Here is a 22,088-nt window from a genome sequence, read left to right as displayed (position 1 = left end):
ATAGATACAGGCGTCCTTCCTAACTCAGTTGCCGGAGAGGAAGGAAACCGCTCAGGGATGTCCAATACAAACCGTTATGTTTGGGGCAAATCGAGCAAAACATATCACTAAGTACCACTCTTGGGGCGGCAGGTAGCTTAGTGATTAGAGTGTTGGGCCAGTAACCAGAAGGTTGCTGTATCGAATCCCTGAGCTGACAAGGTAAAAATTGGTCGTTCTGCCCCTGAGCATAGCAGTTAACCCCCTGTTCCCCAGGAGCCAAAGATGTGGATGTCGATTAAGGCAGCCCCCCCGCACCTCTCTAATTCAAAGGGGTTGGGATAAATGCAGAAGACACATGTCAGTTGAATACATTCAGTTGGACAACTGACTAGGTATCTCCCTTTCATATTTTCACGCATGGTGGTGGCTGCATCATGTTATGGGTATGCTTTTCATCATAGGGAGTTTTTTGGGATAAAAAGAAACAGAATAGAGCTAAGCACAGGCAAAATCTTAGAGGAAAACCTGGTTCAGTCTCCTTTTTAACAGACACTGGTAGACAAATTCACCTTTCAGCTATTAGAGGCTTCTAAGGGGAGGACAGCTAATAGTAATGGCTGGAACAGAGCGAATGGAATGGCATCAAACCATGTGATTTATGTATTTGATACCATTCTACCTATTCCTCTCCAGCCATGGCCACGAGCCCATCCTCTCCAATAAGGTGCGACCAACCTCCTGTGCTTTCAGCAAGACAAAAACCTAAAACAGTTTGCTTACAATGTTCCTGAGTGGCCTAGTTACAATTTGAATTAAATCTGCTTGAAAATATATAGCAAGACTTGAAAATTACTGTCTAGTAATGATCAAAACCAACTGGACAGAGCTTGAAGAATTTTTTAAAGAATAATGTGCAAATATTGTACAATCCAGGCATGCAAAGCTCATAGAGACTTACCCAGAAAGACGCAAAGCTGTAATCTCTGCCAATAATGATTCTAACATATATTGACTCAGGGGGTTGAATACTTATCTAATCAAGCTATATGAGTGTTTTATTTTTCTAAAATGTTTTACATATGTCAATTTATTTTCCAAAATGTTCGAATTTTTCTTCCATTTTGACATTACTTTGAGTATTTTGTGTAGATCGTTGACAAAAAATTACAATTAAATCAATCTTTAATCCTACCTTGTAACATTAACAATTTTGGGAAAAGTAAAGGGGTGTGAATACTTTCTGAAGGCACTGTATGTCTATAAAATTGTACTGTGAGTATTTCAGTAACATACAGTATCACCGTGGATTCTTGGTTATTGCAAATGTTTGTATGCCGCCAATCCCTCATGCATTTTCTAACCTTCATTAGTAATTAAAATACAAAAAGAAAATGTACAAATCTCATCTAGTGATCTTTCTCATAACATTTATTTTATTTTAAATGATGTGCCAACTTGAAAGGGCACCAAAATACAGGGGGATATCTTCAGACTGGAGGATTTCCTTGTGTGTATTGCAGTGAGATTCAGATAGATGTGCTGTGTATGTCCAAACAATCATACCTATTCTTCCTGTTTAATTTGCAGCTCTCTGCCAAGCCGCCGCACAAAGGCAAGAGGGTGATAGGTGCCCACAGTGGGAAAGTGTGTCAATGGATTAATTTATCACTGACAGACACAGAAAGCATAATGTGGTTGTGGGTGGTGTTTTGGAGAGTCACATCTCTTTATCTGATACTTCAGGCCCAATCCTCTCAACTTCTCTGCAGAAAATTTAATAATACATGGTTCTCTTGAGATGTATATTTTTAATAATGCTCTCCACTTCCTTCCCGACTGTGTTGGATTTGACGAGTTTTAAGGACACGAGGCAGTACATGAGCAGTGTTACTGTAGGCAGGTCATCTGGGAGACAAGATAGCTACCTGAAAGGAATTTGGAACTTTGGCAGTGTAGATTGTAGTCAATAGTGACGGCTAAACCATTTTTCTTGGCTGTATCTGTGACAGGTACACTGAAAAACAATCTTGAGAGAGCCTTGACTATAACAATGGCAATGCATTCTCCATCTTTTTTTCTATTTAAATACCAGAACCATGGGTAAAGAAATTAAGCAGAGGACTTAGCATCTTGTAAACACTCAAGCTATGTTATGTTGTAATAACACAAACAGCCAAGTTCATTGTTTCAGTCATATTTTCTCTAAATGTATGTACATTTTTCAGTAATGTTAAAAGGCCCAATGCAGCCGATTTTATATCAATATCAAATAATTTCTTGGTAACAATTAACTTACCTTACTGTAATAGTTTCCCATTAATATTGATTTTTTTGGGGCAAAAACAATATTTCTCAAGCAGACTGTCTGGGAGAGGTCTGAGTGGGGAGGGGAAAACTTAAAACTAGCTGTTATTGGCAGAGAGATTTGGAACTCTCTTTGTTATTGGTCTATTAACCAATTTACGGTCTGGTGATGTCATCAGACAAGCCGAAACTACCGCCCATGCAAAACTGCTGAATAGGTCTTGTGTATATTTTATTTTCAACCAGCATCTATCAGGAAATAACACTGATCACATTTCTTCACACTTTATCAGTGTTAGTTTCATCACCTATTGTACAATATGATACAAAACACAGGAAAAACTGAATTTTGACTGCAGTGGGCGTCCTGTTTTACAGGAAGTGCTGGGACTCCTGTCACATTTAATGAGAATGGCGATGCTCCAGGGCGCTACGACATCTTTCAGTACCAGATCAACAACAGATCAACGGCAGAGTACAAGGTCATTGGCCACTGGACCGACCAGCTATACCTAAATGTAAGGATGATTGCCGTTACTCCACTTTCCTTCAATGTTACGTCACTGCTTTGTCTCTGCCTAATGTTATTGTATCCAAGTCTTAAGAATGTTGTTAAAAATAACATTTACTTCCATGGGGACACATTTTCTCCAATATCTATAAAAAAACGGTCATATACAATCCATTTAACTAATTTGCCAATATTGAAAGAGAGAGATTTGACTTAATTTAATGAGGATGATGATGACAACAATGATGATGTTGATAAATTAAGTCCATGTTATTGAGTCATCTTCTTTTAGTTCCTGCTCATATTTAAGATCAATGTCATATTCTGCCCCCCTCAGATGGATGCCATGCAGTGGACCAGTGGAGACACCTCTGTGCCCGCCTCTGTGTGCAGCCTGCCCTGCAAGATGGGTGAGAGAAAGAAGGTGGTGAAGGGAGTACCATGTTGCTGGCACTGCGAGCGCTGTGAGGGCTACCACTTCCAGGCCAGTGAGTTCATGTGTGAGCTGTGCCCGTATGAGCAACGCCCTGACCAGAACCGCACAGGGTGCCAACCTATCCCCATCATCAAGCTGGAGTGGCACTCTCCATGGGCAGTGTTGCCAGTCTTTATCTCTGTCCTGGGCATTCTGGCTACCACCTTCGTCATTGTCACCTTTGTGCGTTACCACGACACGCCCATTGTCCGAGCATCAGGCCGAGAGATGAGCTATGTTTTGCTCACAGGCATCTTCCTGTGCTATGCTATCACCTTCCCCATGATCGCAGCCCCTGACGTTGCCGTTTGCTCCTTTAGGCGCATTTTCCTAGGCCTGGGGATGTGCTTCAGCTACGCAGCTTTGCTTACCAAAACCAACCGCATCCACCGCATCTTCGAGCAGGGCAAGAAGGCTGTGACGCCACCGCGGTTCATCTCCCCGGCCTCCCAGCTGGTCATAACCTTCAGCCTGATCTCAGTTCAGTTAATGGGCGTGTTTGTGTGGTTTGCCGCCGACCCGCCGCACACGGTAGTGGACTATGGTGAGCAGCGCACGCAGGACCCTGAGAACGCCCGCGGGGTGCTCAAGTGTGACATCTCAGACCTCTCGCTCATCTGCTCGCTTGGATACAGTATCCTGTTGATGGTCACATGTACTGTTTATGCCATCAAGACCAGGGGAGTGCCAGAGACCTTCAACGAGGCCAAGCCTATTGGATTTACTATGTACACTACCTGCATTATTTGGTTAGCATTTATACCCATCTTCTTTGGGACGGCACAGTCGGCAGAAAGGGTGAGTCTGTTTTGATCGTATTTGTATTTAATACACCTACATTGGGGGTATTCAAATCTTACCCTACGGAGCCTGCTGGTTTTCTGTTCTACCGGATAATGAATTGCACCCACTTGGTGTCCCAGGTCTAAATCAGTCCAAAGATTAGAGGGGATGGATGAGAAAAGCAGTGGAACTGGCTTCAAGGTCCAGATTTGAATTTGAGGGGTCTACAGTGTAATTGTGAGTAATCTATTGTGTGGAATTGGCTAATATGCTGTGAATCTCAGAGGCTCTTTGGTGATAAGAGTTGGTAGAAAATGGAAAGAGTCTGTAGTCTGTGTCGTGTTCTCACTTAAGGTCAGTAATTATTTTGACCCCTAGAGTTTACTAGCCACTCAATTTAATTAACTATCCTCTCTAACATTCTCTACACTGAATGTTGGTCATGTAATGACATGTGGAATTAAATTGCTAATGATATGGTTGTTCTGGACTATTTTTACAATTAGAACGCTGCATATGATTTCTGGGGAGGTGCGTCGGCTATCAGTCACACTTGGGAAGAATGGAATCTGTAAATAAGCTGAGGAACGTCTCCCTCAATCTTCATATTGCCTATTTTTTCATTCCATAGATGAGTTGGTTGTTTAGCAACAAAACTGACGTATGCGGAACTAGGGGGCAAAACAGACAGGGTTGGCTTACATAGTTGACAACATGTAAACTATATTTTGTCTCCAATGTTTATTGAAAACATAATACATTTGCATAATGAGCACTTGTTGTCTCTCAAGTACATCGTTACAGTTGTTGGTAAACTACTTCGAATTTTTGTCATATTAGCATAGATGTGACATCAGTCAAAACACCTCAAAACAAGACATAGTATCAAGAACAAGATAAAACTAATTGAAACAAGCCACCTATGATTCCCCACGTGGAAGCAGCTTGTCATTGTTGCTAGCAATCTGGCCATCCAGAATCAAACAACACACGGACTTCAGCCCCATTAAAGCTCACTCATCATTTTCGTGACGTGGTCATCTAACCCATCTATAGGATTAGGCCTACAATGCACATTGTCAGTCAGCGTCATGCCACACATCATGACCTAGCAAATCCCATGGCAATACTTTCAATTGGTCCAAATTCTACAGTAAACTGGACAATTTCATATGATTTGAAAGGTTACCGTAGATAGACTGCTAGATGGATGATTTCAAAGGTTACCGTAGATAGGCTGCTAGATGGATGATTTCAAAGGTTACCGTAGATAGACTGCTAGATGGATGGTTTCAAAGGCTACCGTAGATAGGTTGCTGGATATAGGTTGCTAGATGGATGATTTCAAAGAGGGATTTTTCCGTTGAAGTTTTCTACTGAAAGCTGCGTCAGTCTTTTAAATTGAGGAGCTGAGTGAAGAAAGACTTTGTTTTCTTCCCCACTATTTTTGGGCCAGATCTCATTAGAACAGTTTTCTTCTGAGTTCAGGAAACTCTTGTGAGTTTCTGATGAAGTTCTGTCACATCGTTACAGTTTTTTGGATGTCTTGAAACAATAGTTGGTCTGCAACAATTAAGGCGTTACTAATGATCAACACAGAAACCATGACAGTAATGTAGCATATTTGGTTGTTTTTATATAGCCTCCAATGCATTCAGCGTAGACCTCTTTATGGATCCACATTAAAACAGTGGAACATTTAGAACATTTCACCCAGGCTTTGAGTAGCAGCAGATGTAGCCAGGCCTTTCAAAGCTGAATATTGGCTTACTTAGGTCACAAATATTTCAAACTATAGTTGCATTATAGAAGGTCTTAACTAGCCAAGCCATACACAGTCCTAATAAATTAATGTAATGCTGTTCCAATTTCAAGTAAGAAAACAAATGGTTTAGAATCATTACTTTTCAATGTTAAGCTTATTATAGACTACCCCATGGGAGCAACTTACTGGGGACCAAATAAATAATAAAAACGAGTTATTATTTTTGAAGTCTCTTAAGTGTACCCATAACTGTTTTCCCAGATGGTGATGATACCTCATTATTTTGTATCTTTATTAGTCGAGCCTGTTGCAGTCTGTAGGGAGCGAGGTACAGTAGTAGACCAAAGTGCCTATGGTGCCTGTGGTATTCTGTTGTCTTCCGAAAAACCCACATGAGTTTAAGAGTATTGAGATATTGATGAGATCTGCTCACTTTTGTCAGGGAGAGAAGGACCCTATTGACCATCATGTCACACAACCAATTCAAGTAACTGGACATGACACTGTTAGCGACAAGGTTTTGAGCACTGCCTGAAATTTAAGAATTGCAGGTGACTCTTGGTCATCAGTTTCTCAGTGTGTCTTTCTGGGTAAAGTGGTAAGAAGAGGGGAGTTGCTGGCAATGCAGGTGAGAGCCATATTAATCTTTAATAAGATAATAAAGATTGCATTCTCTATCTAATAAAGTTCAAGGACAGCTCGTCTTCTAAACCTTTAATGGTTGAAACATGATTTGGGCTCTGTAAAACAGTCTGCTAGTATAATGCAGAATGGTTGAAACATGATTTGGGCTCTGTAAAACATTCTGCTAGTATAATGCAGAATGGTTGAAACATGATTTGGGCTTGGTAAAACATTCTGCTTTTATAATACAGAATGGTTGAAACATGATTTGGGCTCTGTAAAACATTCTGCTAGTATAATGCAGAATGGTTGAAACATGACTTGGGCTCTGTAAAACATTCTGCTTTTATAATACAGAATGGTTGAAACATGATTTGGGCTTGGTAAAACATTCTGCTAGTATAATGCAGAATGGTTGAAACATGATTTGGGCCCTGTAAAACATTCTGCTAGTATAATGAAGAATGGTTGAAACATGATTTGGGCTCTGTAAAACGTTCTGCTTTTATAATACAGAATGGTTGAAACATGATTTGGGCTCTGTAAAACATTCTGCTTTTATAATATAGAATGGTTGAAACATGATTTGGGCTCTGTAAAACATTCTGCTAGTATAATGCAGAATGGTTGAAACATGATTTGGGCTCTGTAAAACATTCTGCTAGTATAATGCAGAATGGTTGAAACATGATTTGGGCTCTGTAAAACATTCTGCTTTAATAATACAGAATGGTTGAAACATGATTTGGGCTTGGTAAAACATTCTGCTAGTATAATACAGAATGGTTGAAACATGATTTGGGCTTGGTAAAACATTCTGCTTTTATAATACAGAATGGTTGAAACATGATTTGGGCTTGGTAAAACATTCTGCTTTTATAATACAGAATGGTTGAAACATGATTTGGGCTCTGTAAAACATTCTGCTAGTATAATGCAGAATGGTTGAAACATGATTTGGGCCCTGTAAAACATTCTGCTAGTATAATGCAGAATGGTTGAAACATGATTTGGGCTCTGTAAAACGTTCTGCTTTTATAATACAGAATGGTTGAAACATGATTTGGGCTTGGTAAAATGTTCTGCTTTTATAATACAGAATGGTTGAAACATGATTTGGGCTCTGTAAAACGTTCTGCTTTTATAATGCAGAATGGTTGAAACATGATTTGGGCCCTGTAAAACATTCTGCTAGTATACTACAGAATGGTTGAAACATGATTTGGGCTTGGTAAAACGTTCTGCTTTTATAATACAGAATGGTTGAAACATGATTTGGGCTCTGTAAAACATTCTGCTAGTATAATTCAGAATGGTTGAAACATGATTTGGGCCCTGTAAAACATTCTGCTAGTATAATGCAGAATGGTTGAAACATGATTTGGGCTCTGTAAAACGTTCTGCTTTTATAATACAGAATGGTTGAAACATGATTTGGGCTTGGTAAAACATTCTGCTTTTATAATACAGAATGGTTGAAACATGATTTGGGCTCCGTAAAACGTTCTGATTTTATAATTCAGAATGGCTGAAACATGATTTGGGCTCTGTAAAACGTTCTGCTTTTATAATACAGAATGGTTGAAACATGATTTGGGCTCTGTAAAACGTTCTGCTTTTATAATGCAGAATGGTTGAAACATGATTTGGGCCCTGTAAAACATTCTGCTAGTATACTACAGAATGGTTGAAACATGATTTGGGCTTGGTAAAACGTTCTGCTTTTATAATACAGAATGGTTGAAACATGATTTGGGCTCTGTAAAACATTCTGCTTTTATAATACAGAATGGTTGAAACATGATTTGGGCTTGGTAAAACATTCTGCTTTTATAATACAGAATGGTTGAAACATGATTTGGACTTGGTAAAACATTCTGCTTTTATAATACAGAATGGTTGAAACATGATTTGGGCTCTGTAAAACGTTCTGCTTTTATAATACAGAATGGTTGAAACGTGATTTTGGCTTGGTAAAACATTCTGCTTTTATAATACAGAATGGTTGAAACATGATTTGGGCTCTGTAAAACGTTCTGCTTTTATAATACAGAATGGTTGAAACATGATTTGGGCTCTGTAAAACGTTCTGCTTTTATAATGCAGAATGGTTGAAACATGATTTGGGCCCTGGAAAACATTCTGCTAGTATACTACAGAATGGTTGAAACATGATTTGGGCTTGGTAAAACGTTCTGCTTTTATAATACAGAATGGTTGAAACATGATTTGGGCTCTGTAAAACATTCTGCTTTTATAATACAGAATGGTTGAAACATGATTTGGGCTTGGTAAAACATTCTGCTTTTATAATACAGAATGGTTGAAACATGATTTGGACTTGGGAAAACATTCTGCTTTTATAATACAGAATGGTTGAAACATGATTTGGGCTCTGTAAAACGTTCTGCTTTTATAATACAGAATGGTTGAAACATGATTTTGGCTTGGTAAAACATTCTGCTTTTATAATACAGAATGGTTGAAACATGATTTGGGCTCTGTAAATTGTTCTGCTTTTATAATACAGAATGGTTGAACTAGTAGTGTTGTGAATCACAGACTCAGATTTGCAAAGAACCTTATTCCACAAGTAACATATTGATGTAGTCTATCAAAGGACCTTATAACACAAGTAAGATATTGATGTATTCTATCAAATTGAGCTAGTAATATATACATAACAAATATACAAGCTACATGGAATTGTGTCTACCCTGTTATTTACAGCGGCTGGGTTGTTTACAGCGGCTGGGTTGTTTACAGAGGCTGTGAGAAACATTACCAACACCTTGAACTTTTATTATTCTTTTTTTGTATTACTTGATGTGTAATATGTTGTGTCTGCTTAGCTCTGAAGTAAGAAACAGCCGTGGCTAAAGGTATTGACTTTTCTGTCACCCCTTCTTTAGGAATAGATGCACCAATCCCACTTCTACAGGACCTAGTGTAAACATATGCTAATATAATTAATGATACAGTGCATAAACCTATAGGATCACAAAATCTGTTAAGCGGAACGACACAGGGGAACCCAAGAGCAGACTCAGATGAGGAAACAGTGATGAATGAACCAAAATATGCACAGAGAGATATGGAGTGCAGATCCGGGGTAGCTCGGATGAGTTGCAGAAAAAACAGATGTGTAGACTGAGGTTGGAGTTGGCTGAGTAGAGCAAGGTAAACAGGTCCTGAGGGGAATCCCAGGTAGTGGTGGTGAGTAAAATCCAGAGCAAGGTAGTTGGGTGGTGAGATATGGAACAGGAGACAGATGCCAGAGACAGAGCAGTAACTGCAATGAGAGGATAAACGGTGTCAGGCAGGGAAACAGGCACAGCAGAGTAACAGGATCTTGCGTAATAATAAATGGCTAGAATCATGAACTGACTAGGCAGAGATTACAATCCGGCAGGGTGGAAGTGGTATTTGTAGAAGTCTTGATTATGGAACAAGTTGCAGCTGGTAGGGATCTGCTCTGACTCCAGCACACCTGTCTCCAACCACACAATCACACAGAGAGGGAGCGAGAGAGAGTGTGTACATGGGGAGTAACTGCAGGTCAAGAAGACACCAGATGAACACCAGGGGGCGTAGCAGGAGCAGATGTGACAAAATCAGTGAATGACTGGAATTCTGCTGTGTCGAGAATAATTCACAATTCAATTCCAAGTTTCCATATGAATGAAATATCACCCCTCCTGAAACTTTGTTTAATTACTAGCATCTTGCACGTCCTTACTGTAGCACTGAACATGATGTATAAAACTCACCACCTATTAATAGATTGATGGTTGATGATTTTGCCTCAAGACAGAAAAGCTCTCCAGGTCTTAAACAGTGTAGAATACTACCTTATTAATCTTTAGAGAATTAACGAGCCTCACTGGCCGTTGAAAAATCACCTCTACAGAAATCACTTTTTTAGAGGACTGCAAAACACCACATATCAAACTCTATATATGTGGAATTGGAAAAAAAGGGGGAACAAAGCGTAATAGCCTATTCATATTTCAGAAAATCAATGCCGCTTAAGTTGCACTGTCTAGGGTTCCCGAGTGGGGCAGTGGTCTAAGGCACTACATCTCAATGCAAGAGGCAGACTGAATCCCATCTGGCCGTGAATGGGAGTCCCATAGGGCAGCGCACAATTGTCCCAACATCGTCTGGGTTTGGCTGGGGTAGGCCGTCATTGTAAATAAGAATTTGTTCCTAACTGACTTGCCTAGTTAAATAAAGGTTAAATAAAAAGAGATGCCCTATTGTTCTCCAGCAGTCACAACAGATAAGTCCTATTCCAATTGTGATTTACTGACACACATGGTTAAATGTCCATAGAGAACACCAGTATGATTGGTGTCCCTGGAAAAAATATAAAATAATGCTTATATAGCACATGACCATAACTCCACTGATTAACAGTCTTTCCCATTGATCAGATCAAGCTGGATAAATGCCCTAGCTCTTGTCCTTTTAGAAACAGACGCTTGTCACTTCAACTCTCATCACAAAGGTAATACCCTTGTGTTGGGCGAGTGCACATTCCATGGCTGAGATTGCCCACCTTCTACTAGTTGTCATGGTTGCACCCACTAATGTTTTTATGGTTGCACCCTATTGGTTGTTTATCCCTCAGATTAAAATACCCTGAATTGGCTGGTAAAGCATTCTGGATTATAGATTTGCCCTTGGTGACGGGAAAAGTTTCTGTGAAATAGGTCAACCAGAGGGCTAGTAAATATGTTTTTGTGGATACGCCTTCAGCGTCGGGAGACCAATCCAATGTACAGGTCTCCCGGAGTGAAGAGGCTACAGAAAACATTGATGTTTTGAGTTTATGCTGTCGCTTCAATGTCAATATTCACATGTTGTAAGGGGTACATTGCATTTATCGTGTGTATGACTAAGCCTAATATATGTCCATAAACCATTTCATAAGCATGATCCAGACGGTTATTCTCAGTTACTTTGTTTCCTCATCCGAATTTCCATAACATCATGACTTGGGTTCCTATCATAAGTAAGTTGTTATAAATGTCACCAGTGTGAAGAGATTACATTTCTAAAAGCCTGTTTAGGTTCATGGCAGACATGGACTAATTAGGTTATCCACTCCCCATAAATCCATTAGCCTACTCGTCTTCGGCTTTCATAGTTTCATGCAGTAACCTACTAGGCTTTATCTCCATGCACTGTATGATTCAGTATAGGATAGTCCTCTGTTATATAATCTGTAGTGTGAGGCAGCTTGAGGTACAAGTACACCACCTGGACAGGATGCTAGTCTGTCACAAGGGCTTAACCCCAATCCATCTGAGCGCCAGGCAGAGAGACATCGAGTCTTTGGTATGAATTTACATTATGCTGGGAAACTCTTCAAAGCCCTATAAAGTATAGCAATGCCAAAATATGATTAGTTAATCAAAAGCTGTCATGTTTGGTATTAGTTTGCCTTGCATTTTGTCCTGGAACCTGTGAGAAAGAGCACATTTGCTGAAAGTAAAGTTTCACCCCGCGTTTCACCCCACCATGTGACCCAGGGCAACCTCTCTTTTCAGGGAATATACAACTGGTGCTTAAATGATAGCTATGGATGGAGGCAATAGCCAAGTTGTTTCTTATGGACTTTCTTTCGACAAGTTCAAGGCGTATGAGAACGGGATATGCAGTGGACCAAAGCTAATCACCACTTTCAGAGACTTTAGAAAAAGCTAAAAAAATAAGTTGATAGGAGTGAAAAGAGCAAAACAGCTGATATATTTGTGATAGCTTACACATATCATATCACATCACAGACCTGCTTGGCAGAATACTGAAAGTCAGTCAAGCTTTCTATAGAACAGGTCAGATATGCTCTAAGAAAACACACCTGCTCCAAAAGGACGCACATAAAACAGAGCATAAAACAGAGAACTATTTGAACAGACTATCTGCTTTTTCATCATCCCCAAATGAAACTAAGGGTGTAATCATAATGATACATAAGAAACTCAAAATCCCCATCCTTGGTAAAGACGAAGACCAAGAAGGCAGAATCACTTTCCTTAAATGTATCCATAATGGAAAGAAAATGGCCTTTATTAATGTGCCTGCTCCAAATTCATATGATCTTAAGTTGTATGATTCTCTGAACAGCATATTGTTAGAATTAACTGAATTCCAACTGGTTATTGGGACAGACATGAATGCCATTCTGGGGACAAATCTAATAAGACCAACTACAATCTACAGGCAACCAAGGTTCTCCAACATATACTCTCTGATTATAACCTCATTGATGCCTGGTGAGCTCATAGCCCTAAAGCAAAAGAGTACACTTTCTATTCAAACCGGCACAAAACATTCTCCAGAATCGTACTCTTAGCTACTACTCTTGTATACGCCTTTATTTTATTTAATCAAGAAAATAGAAATTCAGCATATGAACCTATCTGATCATCATGCTTATTACTGCCAGCTACATCCTCTATATCAGAATCTCCTTAAAGAGCCACAAGATGGCGCTTCAATATTTCCTTACAAAAAAACATACTTTCTGTCAACAATTAGAAACGGAATTGAATTAATTCAGAATGATTTAACAACATTTTGACTGGAGCCAAATATGCCCTACCTAATACATCTCAAGACCACGATGGAGGGCTCCATCCTAATAGTTTCCCATTTTAAATATTTGGGAATAGATATATTTCCTTCCACAAATAAAACCATTGCCAGAAATGTTAACAGAACACTCAAATCAATTCAATCCGACCTCAGTAGATGCACTAATATCCCAGTTGGTGAATAATTAACCAAATTAACTATTACATTGACCCCCCCTCCATTTGTTTTGTTTTGTACACTGCTGCTACTCACTGTTTATAATCTATGCATAGTCCCTTCACCCCTTACTACATGTACAAATTACCTCTAACCTGTACCCCCGCACACTGACTCGGTACCGGTACCTCCTGTGTATAGCCTCGTTATTGTTATGTTGTTATTTTACTTTTAATTATTTTTTCCTTTAGTTTATTTGGTAAATATTTTCTTAACTCTTCTTGAACTGCACTGTTGGTTAATAAGGGCTTGTAAGTACGCATTTCACAGTAAGGTCAACACTTGTTGTATTTGGCGCATGTGACAAATAAAGTTTGATTTGAAGATTTGGCATGGGTTCCCAGATCCTCAAAACGTTCTACAGCTGCACCATCGAGAGCATCCTGACCGGTTGCATCACCGCCTGGTATGGCAACTGCTTGGCATCTGACCGTAAGTCGCTACAGAGGGTAGTGCGTACAGCCCAGTACATCACTGGGGCCAAGCTTCCTGCCATCCAGGACCTACAGTATATAATAGGCAGTGTCAGAGGAAAGCCCTTAAAATTGTCAGAGACTCCAGTTACCCAAGTCATAGACTGTCTAGGCGCCAAGTCTAGGACCAAAAGGCTCCTTAACAGCTTCTACCCCCAAGCCATAAGCCTGCTGAACAATTAATCAAATGGCCACACGGTCCCGTGTGGCTCAGTTGGTAGAGCATGGTGTTTGCAACGCCAGGGTTGTGGGTTCGATTCCCACAGGGGACCAGTACGGAGAAAAAAATAAATAAAATGTATGCATTCACTATTGTAAGTCGCTCTGGATAAGAGCGTCTGCTAAATGACTAAAATGTAAATGGCCATTGGAATATTTACATTGACACCCCCCACCTCCATTTTTTTTGTACAATGCTGCTATTCACTCTTTATTATCTATGCATAGTCACTTCACCCCTACATACATGTACAAATTACGTCAACTAACTTGTACCCCTGCACACTGACTTGATACCGGTATGCCCTGTATATAGCCTCATTATTGTTATGTTATTGTGTTACTTTTTATAAAAATACATTTTTAATTTAGTTTATTTGGTAAATATTTTCTTAACTCTTCTTGAACTGCACTGTTGGTTAAGGGCTTGTAAGTAAGCACTTCATGGTAAGGTCTACACTTGCTGTATTCGGCGCATGTGACAAATTTGATTTGATTTGAAGAACTATCCGAACCAAACTTTTAAATATATTTCCAGGCACTAGCAATGCCTTGCGATCTGGAGGGCAGCCTTTTGCATCCCCCCCAATGGTACAAATGTGGAATCCATACACTTGCCGATATCATGGACAGTAATGGTTTGAGAACATTCCAAGATTTGAAAGACACATACACATTAAATTATCTGGGCTCCCGAAAGGCCTGATCTCTATAATATATAAACTTTTGATAAGCTCATTCTGAGTTGTCCATTAAAAAAGTATGGTCCACAGGTCTAAGTGAATTTGAACAACCCTTTACCTGGAACAGAATATGTTTACAGACTTTATTTAACACCAAAGAAAAGTTTTACGATGAAATTGGTCCCAACTGTTCACTGTGTCCCCTAAATCAGGCAGGCACATTCCTTCATATGATGTGGGAGTGCCCTGCAGTTAAATGCTTCTAGGAAAAAGTTATAAAATTAATTTCGAAGTTCTTGAATGTAAATATTCAATGTGTTGCATCAGGTATGTTACGTAATGACGGCTCCTTGAATCTTGCATCTGAGACGGCTCCTTGAATCTCAATCCAAGACGATTACTACTGGCAGGCAACACAGCCGCACAACAATATGTTGGCTCTTAGATGGCAATCACCCCACTCTCTCCCAATTCGCCAATGGATAATAAAAGTTAGAACATTCAAATGATCTACAGTGAGAATGAATGGCGCTAGTCAAGGAACAATTGAGGTTTGGACAAATACTGTACTTGACTCTGTAAAGAATCATTTCAGCTAAACCCCAACACACACAAATAACCAATCTATAAAGCCCAACACACACAAATAACCAATCTATAAAGCCCAACACACACAAATAACCAATCTATAAAGCCCAACACATACAAATAACCAATCTATAAAGCCCAACACACACAAATAACCAATCTATAAAGCCCAACACATACAAATAACCAATCTATAAAGCCCAACACACACAAATAACCAATCTATAAAGCCCAACACACACAAATAACCAATCTATAAAGCCCAACACACACAAATAACCAATCTATAAAGCCCAACACACACAAATAACCAATCTATAAAGCCCAACACATACAAATAACCAATCTATAAAGCCCAACACATACATACAAACAAAAAAATACAAAAACGTTGGTCACAAAAAAGAAAAGTCAGATATGGTAATTCAGGTATTGACATGGAGTGAAGTAAAGATGGTTTAATGTAGTAATGGTTTGAAAAACTGGATTTAAAATAGACAGACTATAGACTACACACCAAAGAAATGCTGCAAAAATATTATAGGAAAATGTACAATTGCTGTGTACAAACTTAACATGATGAACAGGAATTACATTTACTTCCATGAGTGGCCAAAAATAACTATATGAAAGCCACACCCGTAATAGGCCACGCCATCTGAAAAATAACCTATGGATTACATAAAAAAAGACCCAACTGCTGGTGAAAAAAACAACAACTGATGGTTAAATGAACCCATGTTTAGGTCATCCCATTAACCCAACATGTTTGGTTATTCACACAACACAACTGTCTGGGTCAAAACAACCCAGTGTGTGTTCTGTCCACTATTTAACCAGCACTGGGTTACCAAATAACCCAAAATGGGTCGTTTTTAGCCCATCATTTTTTTGAGTGTATGATAGACTGTGATACAACATCATAATGTTGTTGTTTTTTATAGCAGAAGACTGATGTCCAGTTTAATGACATTATGACAAAAATAAATCTCATCATACTTATGTTCAGTATACCCATACCTACCGGTACCTTCAGTTAGACTCCTCCCCATTTCCCACCACTACCATTCCAAACAGTGTGCTTATGACCATGATGTGCTTCCCTGTGACTCAGTTGGTAGAGCATGGTGTTTGCAACGCCAGCATGGTGTGTGCAACGCCAGGGTTGTGGGTTCGATTCCCACGGGGGGCCAGTACAAAAAAAATGCATGAAATGTATGAAATGTATGCATTCTCTACTGTAAGTTGCTCTGGATAAGAGTGTCTGCAAAATGACTCAAATGTAAATGTAGTAGTCATTTTCTTCTCTCTCTGCCATTACCACATCGCCAGGCTCTCTCTCTGCCATTACCGCATCGCCAGCCTCTTTCTCTGCCATGGCCACATCGCCGGGCTCTCTCTCTGCCATGGCCACATCGCCAGCCTCTCTCTCTGCCATGGCCACATCGCCAGGCTCTCTCTCTGCCATGGCCACATCGCCAGGCTCTCTCTCTGCCATTACCGCATCGCCAGCCTCTCTCTCTGCCATGGCCACATCGCCAGCCTCTCTCTCTGCCATGGCCACATCGCCAGGCTCTCTCTCTGCCATGGCCACATCGCCAGCCTCTCTCTCTGCCATGGCCACATCGCCAGTCTCTGGTTGTAAATGTCACTGAACTTCATGCCCCAGATTCCTAGCTGACCTAAAAGCGAAGGTGATCGTTCCTCAGCTCTTGCCTTTTGAAGCCCACCCCATTAGTCTTATTATAGATCTGAAGAGGCTGTTGAACTGGTTCAAACTAGGACTTGCCACCAGCTCCGACTGGTGACTCACTGGAAAACACTCTGTAGCCAAAAGATTCAGTTAAGATAACCTTAAGGAATGATAAGGGGTTTGAGCCACAGACAGTGCTTAACTTGGGCAGGCACTCACCGGAGCTGAGTACCGGCACCTCAGTGTTTCTACTACTTGAGGTCCTGCTCCTCTTTATAGAATATTAGCTCAAAAGTATTGTATCAAAAGTATTGCACCTTCAATTTATACAGTACTGGCACTCAAATGAGTACTGGCAGCTGGCAACAGGTAATATTATCACCTTTATAAGTGGTTAAGAAATAGCTTCATGTTTGTGCTCCAGTATGGTTAACCTTGAAATCTATGGCCAACATTGAGTAATATAAGCTTTTTTGTCACTATATAAATAATTCCTAGATGTTTGTCTAAAGGCCCTCTAAATGGCTTTATGCTTAGATGTCTACTAGACATTTTCCTAATAATAGCTTGATGTGTGATGGAATGGCTTCCTCTGTGGAGATGTTTAGACTCAAGGGAGATGTGCCATCTGCCAGTTCCTTTTCATTCTCTACCACACTCTAACTGTACAGATATGGCTGAGCAAACGCCCTCTGAGAATTCTCACTGTCGGTTTACCGCTCAATGAGAGGGCCATTAGTTGTGTTGACGTTTCTAAAGCCTGTTGCTATGACTACTCAGGTGGTCTCTTAGCAGGATTGTTTGGTGCAGGCATGTTCACGTCAGCGGTTCTTGACAGGCACTGCGACATTGGAAAGAAGTCAAGGAAACATGAGTTTGTAATGCCTGGTTCCGCTTAGCAGGTGGGAGAAGACTGGATGTGTGTGCATGAGGTTGGGGTACTTCACCTGGGTTGTCAGTGGTTAGATGAGTTTGTTTTAAGTGGTTATAAGAAACCTGAATAGTGTAATAGTGTACCGTGAGTTGAACGTTCCAAGTGAACACGCTGTGCATAACAAGTGAACAGCAACTTGGTTGTATACGGTTGGTTTGAGTTTGATCCCAGTACGTACAATAGACCTCACTATTAAACTGACAATAAGTCTTCTGAGGAAAGAACACCTGCCCAAATACAAATACAAATCAAATCACATCAAATTTCATCACATGCGCCGAATACAACAGGTGTGGATCTTATCATGAAATGCTTACTAACAAGCCCTTAATTAACAATGCACTTTTAAGAAAATAGAGTTAAGAAAATATTTTTTAAATAAACTCTGGTAAAAAAGTAACATAGTAAAATAACAATAATGAGGCTGTATACAGGGGGTACCGGTACAATCAACGTGCGGGGGTGCAAGTCAGTCGAGGTAATTTGTACATATAGGTAGGGGTAAAGTGACTATGCATAGATAATAAACAGCGTGTAACAGCAGTATAAAGACAAAGGGAGGGTCAATGCAAATAGTCCGGGTGGCCATTTGATAAATTGTTCAGCAGTCTTATAACTTGGGGTAGAAGCTGTTAAGGAGCCTTTTTGACCTAGACTTGGCCCTCCAAATTATTTCAGTCTCCTAAGGGGGAAAAGGTGTTGTCGTGCCTTCTTCACATCTTTCTTGGTGTGTTTAGACCATGATCGTTTGTTGGTGATGTGGACACCAAGGAGCTTGAAACTCTTGACCCGCTCCACTACAGCCCGAGTCGATGTGAATGGGGACGTGTTCGGCCCTCCTTTTCCTGTAGTCCTCACAATCATCTCCTTTGTCTTGTTCACGTTGAGGGAGAGGTTGTTGTTCTGGCACCCCACTGCCAGGTCTCTGACCACCTCCCTATAGGCTGTCTCATCGTTGTCGGTGATCAGGCCAACCACCTTTGTGCCGTCAGCAAACTTAATAATGGTGTTGGAGTCATGCTTGGCCACACAGTCGTGGGTAAACAGGGAGTACAGGACGAGACTAAGCACACACCCCTGAAGGGCCCCCACGTTGAGGATCAGCGTGGCAGATGTGTTGTTGCCTACCCTTACCACCTGGGGGCAGCCTGTCAGGAAGTCCAGGATCCATTTGCAGAGGGAGGTGTTTAGTCCCAGGGTCCTTAGCTTAGTGATTAGCTTTGTGGGCACTATGGTGTTGAACGCTGAGCTGTAGTCAATGAACAGTATTCATACTGAGGCTATATACAGGGGGTACCGGTACCGAGTCAATGTGCGGGGGTACAGGTTAGTCGAGGTAATTTGTACATGTAAGTAGGAGTAAAGTGCATGCACTCTGTACCATGCCAAATCAAATCTAAAATGTGATGCAATATGATTGGATTGATACAAGATGTTGTGTCAGGGATCACAAAGGTTCCCCTCCAAGGATTCTCTTTGAAGCACCTCAGACTCATTGACTGATACATCTCTCTCTCTCTCTCTCTCTCTCTCCCCGTCTCTCTCCCCGTCTCTCTCTCCGTCTCTCATCAGATGTACATCCAGACAGCCACGCTGACCGTCTCCCTCAGCCTGAGCGCCTCCGTCTCCCTGGGACTGCTCTACATGCCCAAAGTCTACATCATCATCTTCCACCCAGAGCAGAACGTCCCCAAGCGCAAGCGCAGCTTCAAGGCCATTGTCACTGTCGCCACCATGACCAGCAAGCTGTCCCAGCTAACCTCCGAGCGACCCAACGGAGAGGTGAAGACCGAACTCTGCGAGGGCATGGACACCAGCAGTGAGTATAAAAACGTGATCTGATCCCCTTCTTAACATATTATACCAGGAGTTCCAAACTTTTTCACTCAGGCCTGCCTTCCAGCATTGGTGAACATCCCGCGCCTCTCCTGTCTCTTTCTATGGGCACAAGCACTTTTCATGACACAAATATGTCACACCCCTCTTGTTGGTGTCACCCCACAGTTTGGGAACCACTGTATTATACAACCACCCACATTTTTTTTTTTTTACCAATAATTGTATTTTTGTGTAGCCTATGTTAGTTACAAACACAGGCTTGGCAACAGGCTTTGGAATTTCTACACACAGTAAAGTCAAGCGCAGTTCCTCAGCTATAGCTGCAGTATCTGAGATATCGTTGTTGAAATCAGCTTGTTGAAATTGTTTTGTATTTTCTCATCTACGATAGTTAAAAAGACACCTGAGAACTGATTAGGCAAAACTGTTCATCGCTCGGATTTAGACTTTAACCTTTCTGGGCCTTTCTGAGCCCGTCTGCAGAAGTTTCATACAGGCAAGCAAGCATCCAGTTGTTTACTTATCACGATTGTGCTGACTGCACAGTTTGATCTCTAAAACGTTGTTGCTTTTTTCCTATGTATGGCAACTTCTCCAATTAATACATGAATACATCTGGAAAATTCAACTTCATTGTGAGTGATTAATAATCTCACATAGCCAACTGTACTAGTTTAGGTCGCCGGTAGAAAGCAATGGTAGCCTCAACATTCCCATCAAGACTGTTCGGTTATGGAGTAATGCATTGAGGGAAAGAATGCAAGCCATACAATTAGTACAGAGGGAATCACTACACTCTAGGAAACTAACATCTCTATTGTTTGTCTTTACAGTGCCATCATCCAAAACAACGTATGTCAGCTACACCAACCATGCCATTTGAAGAGAGAAGCTCTGAATAGAGGATTACTGAGGAATTCCACATGCAGACTTGGATGTGTCAGATTCACACATGACAGGGCCTTCAAACAAGCATGAGACATTGATATTGATCAGAGTCAAAATGATGTCTGAGAGGGTGGCAGCCAAAATAAATATGTCTGCTCTTTCATGTTCACAAACAGAGCTAATGGGCCTGTTAGAAGCAGACAAAAAATATATATGGTCAGTAAACAAACCATCCAAGAGACTTAACGAAAAGAGGATGGTGAACAGAAGAGGAAAACGAAACCTAATTTAAAAGATAATTTAAAAATACATTGTTGGGATCAACCTTGTTAGTTGTTATTCTAATTGTACGTATTTTGTGGTTGTGAAGATTTCAAATTCTTGTCTCATGTCGTCTGACCTGCATTACAAGATGAGTCTGTCTGTATCGGCTAACTAAATCGTAGCCTTGAGTTGTAAAATCTGTTAATGACATGGTTTAAGCATGCACATTTTTATACAAATACTTTATTTATAATAAAGGAATGTTTTGGAAATGTTTAGCATTGTTGGATGTATATATGAGGTAAAAAAAAAATACTGAAAAAAACTATAAACGCAACATGCAACAATTTCAAAGATTTTAGTTCATATAAGGAAATCAGTCAATTTAAACCCTAATCTATGGATTTCACATAACTGGGAATACAGATATGCATCTGTTGGTTACAGATACCTTAAAAAAAGGTAGGGCGTGGATCAAAAACCCAGTCAGTATCTGGTGTGACCACCATTTGCCTCATACAGCGCCACACATGTCCTTTGCATAGAGCTGTTGATTGTGACTTGTGGAATGTCCCACTCCTCTTCAATGGCTGTGCGAAGTTGCTGGATATTGTTGGGAACTGGAACACGCTGTTGTCGATCCAGAGCATCCCAAACGTGCTCAATGGGTGATATATCTGGTGAGTATGCAGGCCATGGAAGAACTGCGACATTTTCAGCTTCCAGGAGTTGTGTACAAATCCTTGCGACATAGGGCCATGCATTATCATGTTAAAACATGAGGTGATGGCGGCAGATGAATGGCACGACAATGGGCCTCAGCATCTCACCACGTTATCTCTGTGCATTCAAATTGCCATCGATAAAATGCAATTGTGTTCATGTCCGTAGCTTATGCCTACACATGCCTTAACCCCACCGCCACTATGGGGCACTCTGTTCACAGCGTTGACATCAGCAAACCACTCGCCTATACAAAGGCATACACGTGGTCTGCGGTTGTGAGGCCGGCTGGCCATACTGCCAAATTCTTTAAAACAATGTTGGAGGTTTATGGTAGAGAAATTATCAATACATTCTCTGGCAACAGCTCTGGTGGACATTCCTGCAGTCGGCATGCCAATTGCACACTCCCTCAAAACTTGTGACATCTGTGGCATTGTGTTGTGTGACAAAACTTCACATTTTAGAGTGGCCTTTTATTGTCCTCAGCACAAGGTGCACATGTGTAATGATCATGCTGT

General features: G+C 40.6%; 1 protein-coding gene across 1 annotated transcript in view; it reads left to right on the top strand.

Moving 5' to 3' along the window:
• Positions 1-20,663, top strand: part of grm8b (glutamate receptor, metabotropic 8b) — a 212,374-nt gene extending 191,711 nt beyond the window's left edge. The window contains exons 8-11 of the mRNA XM_029751551.1: positions 2,665-2,804; positions 3,135-4,070; positions 19,426-19,672; positions 20,526-20,663. Coding sequence (XP_029607411.1) covers positions 2,665-2,804; positions 3,135-4,070; positions 19,426-19,672; positions 20,526-20,575 — 1,373 coding nt within the window. The 3' untranslated portion in view covers positions 20,576-20,663. The remainder of the gene's footprint in view (positions 1-2,664; positions 2,805-3,134; positions 4,071-19,425; positions 19,673-20,525) is intronic.
• Positions 20,664-22,088: the final 1,425 nt, after the last annotated feature.

This window comes from Salmo trutta, chromosome 4, assembly GCF_901001165.1.
Source record: "Salmo trutta chromosome 4, fSalTru1.1, whole genome shotgun sequence".
In the NCBI taxonomy this organism is placed as follows: Eukaryota; Metazoa; Chordata; class Actinopteri; order Salmoniformes; family Salmonidae; genus Salmo; species Salmo trutta.
The sequence above is the reverse complement of the archived record's forward strand: the minus strand, read 5'-3'. Positions and strand labels throughout refer to the sequence as shown.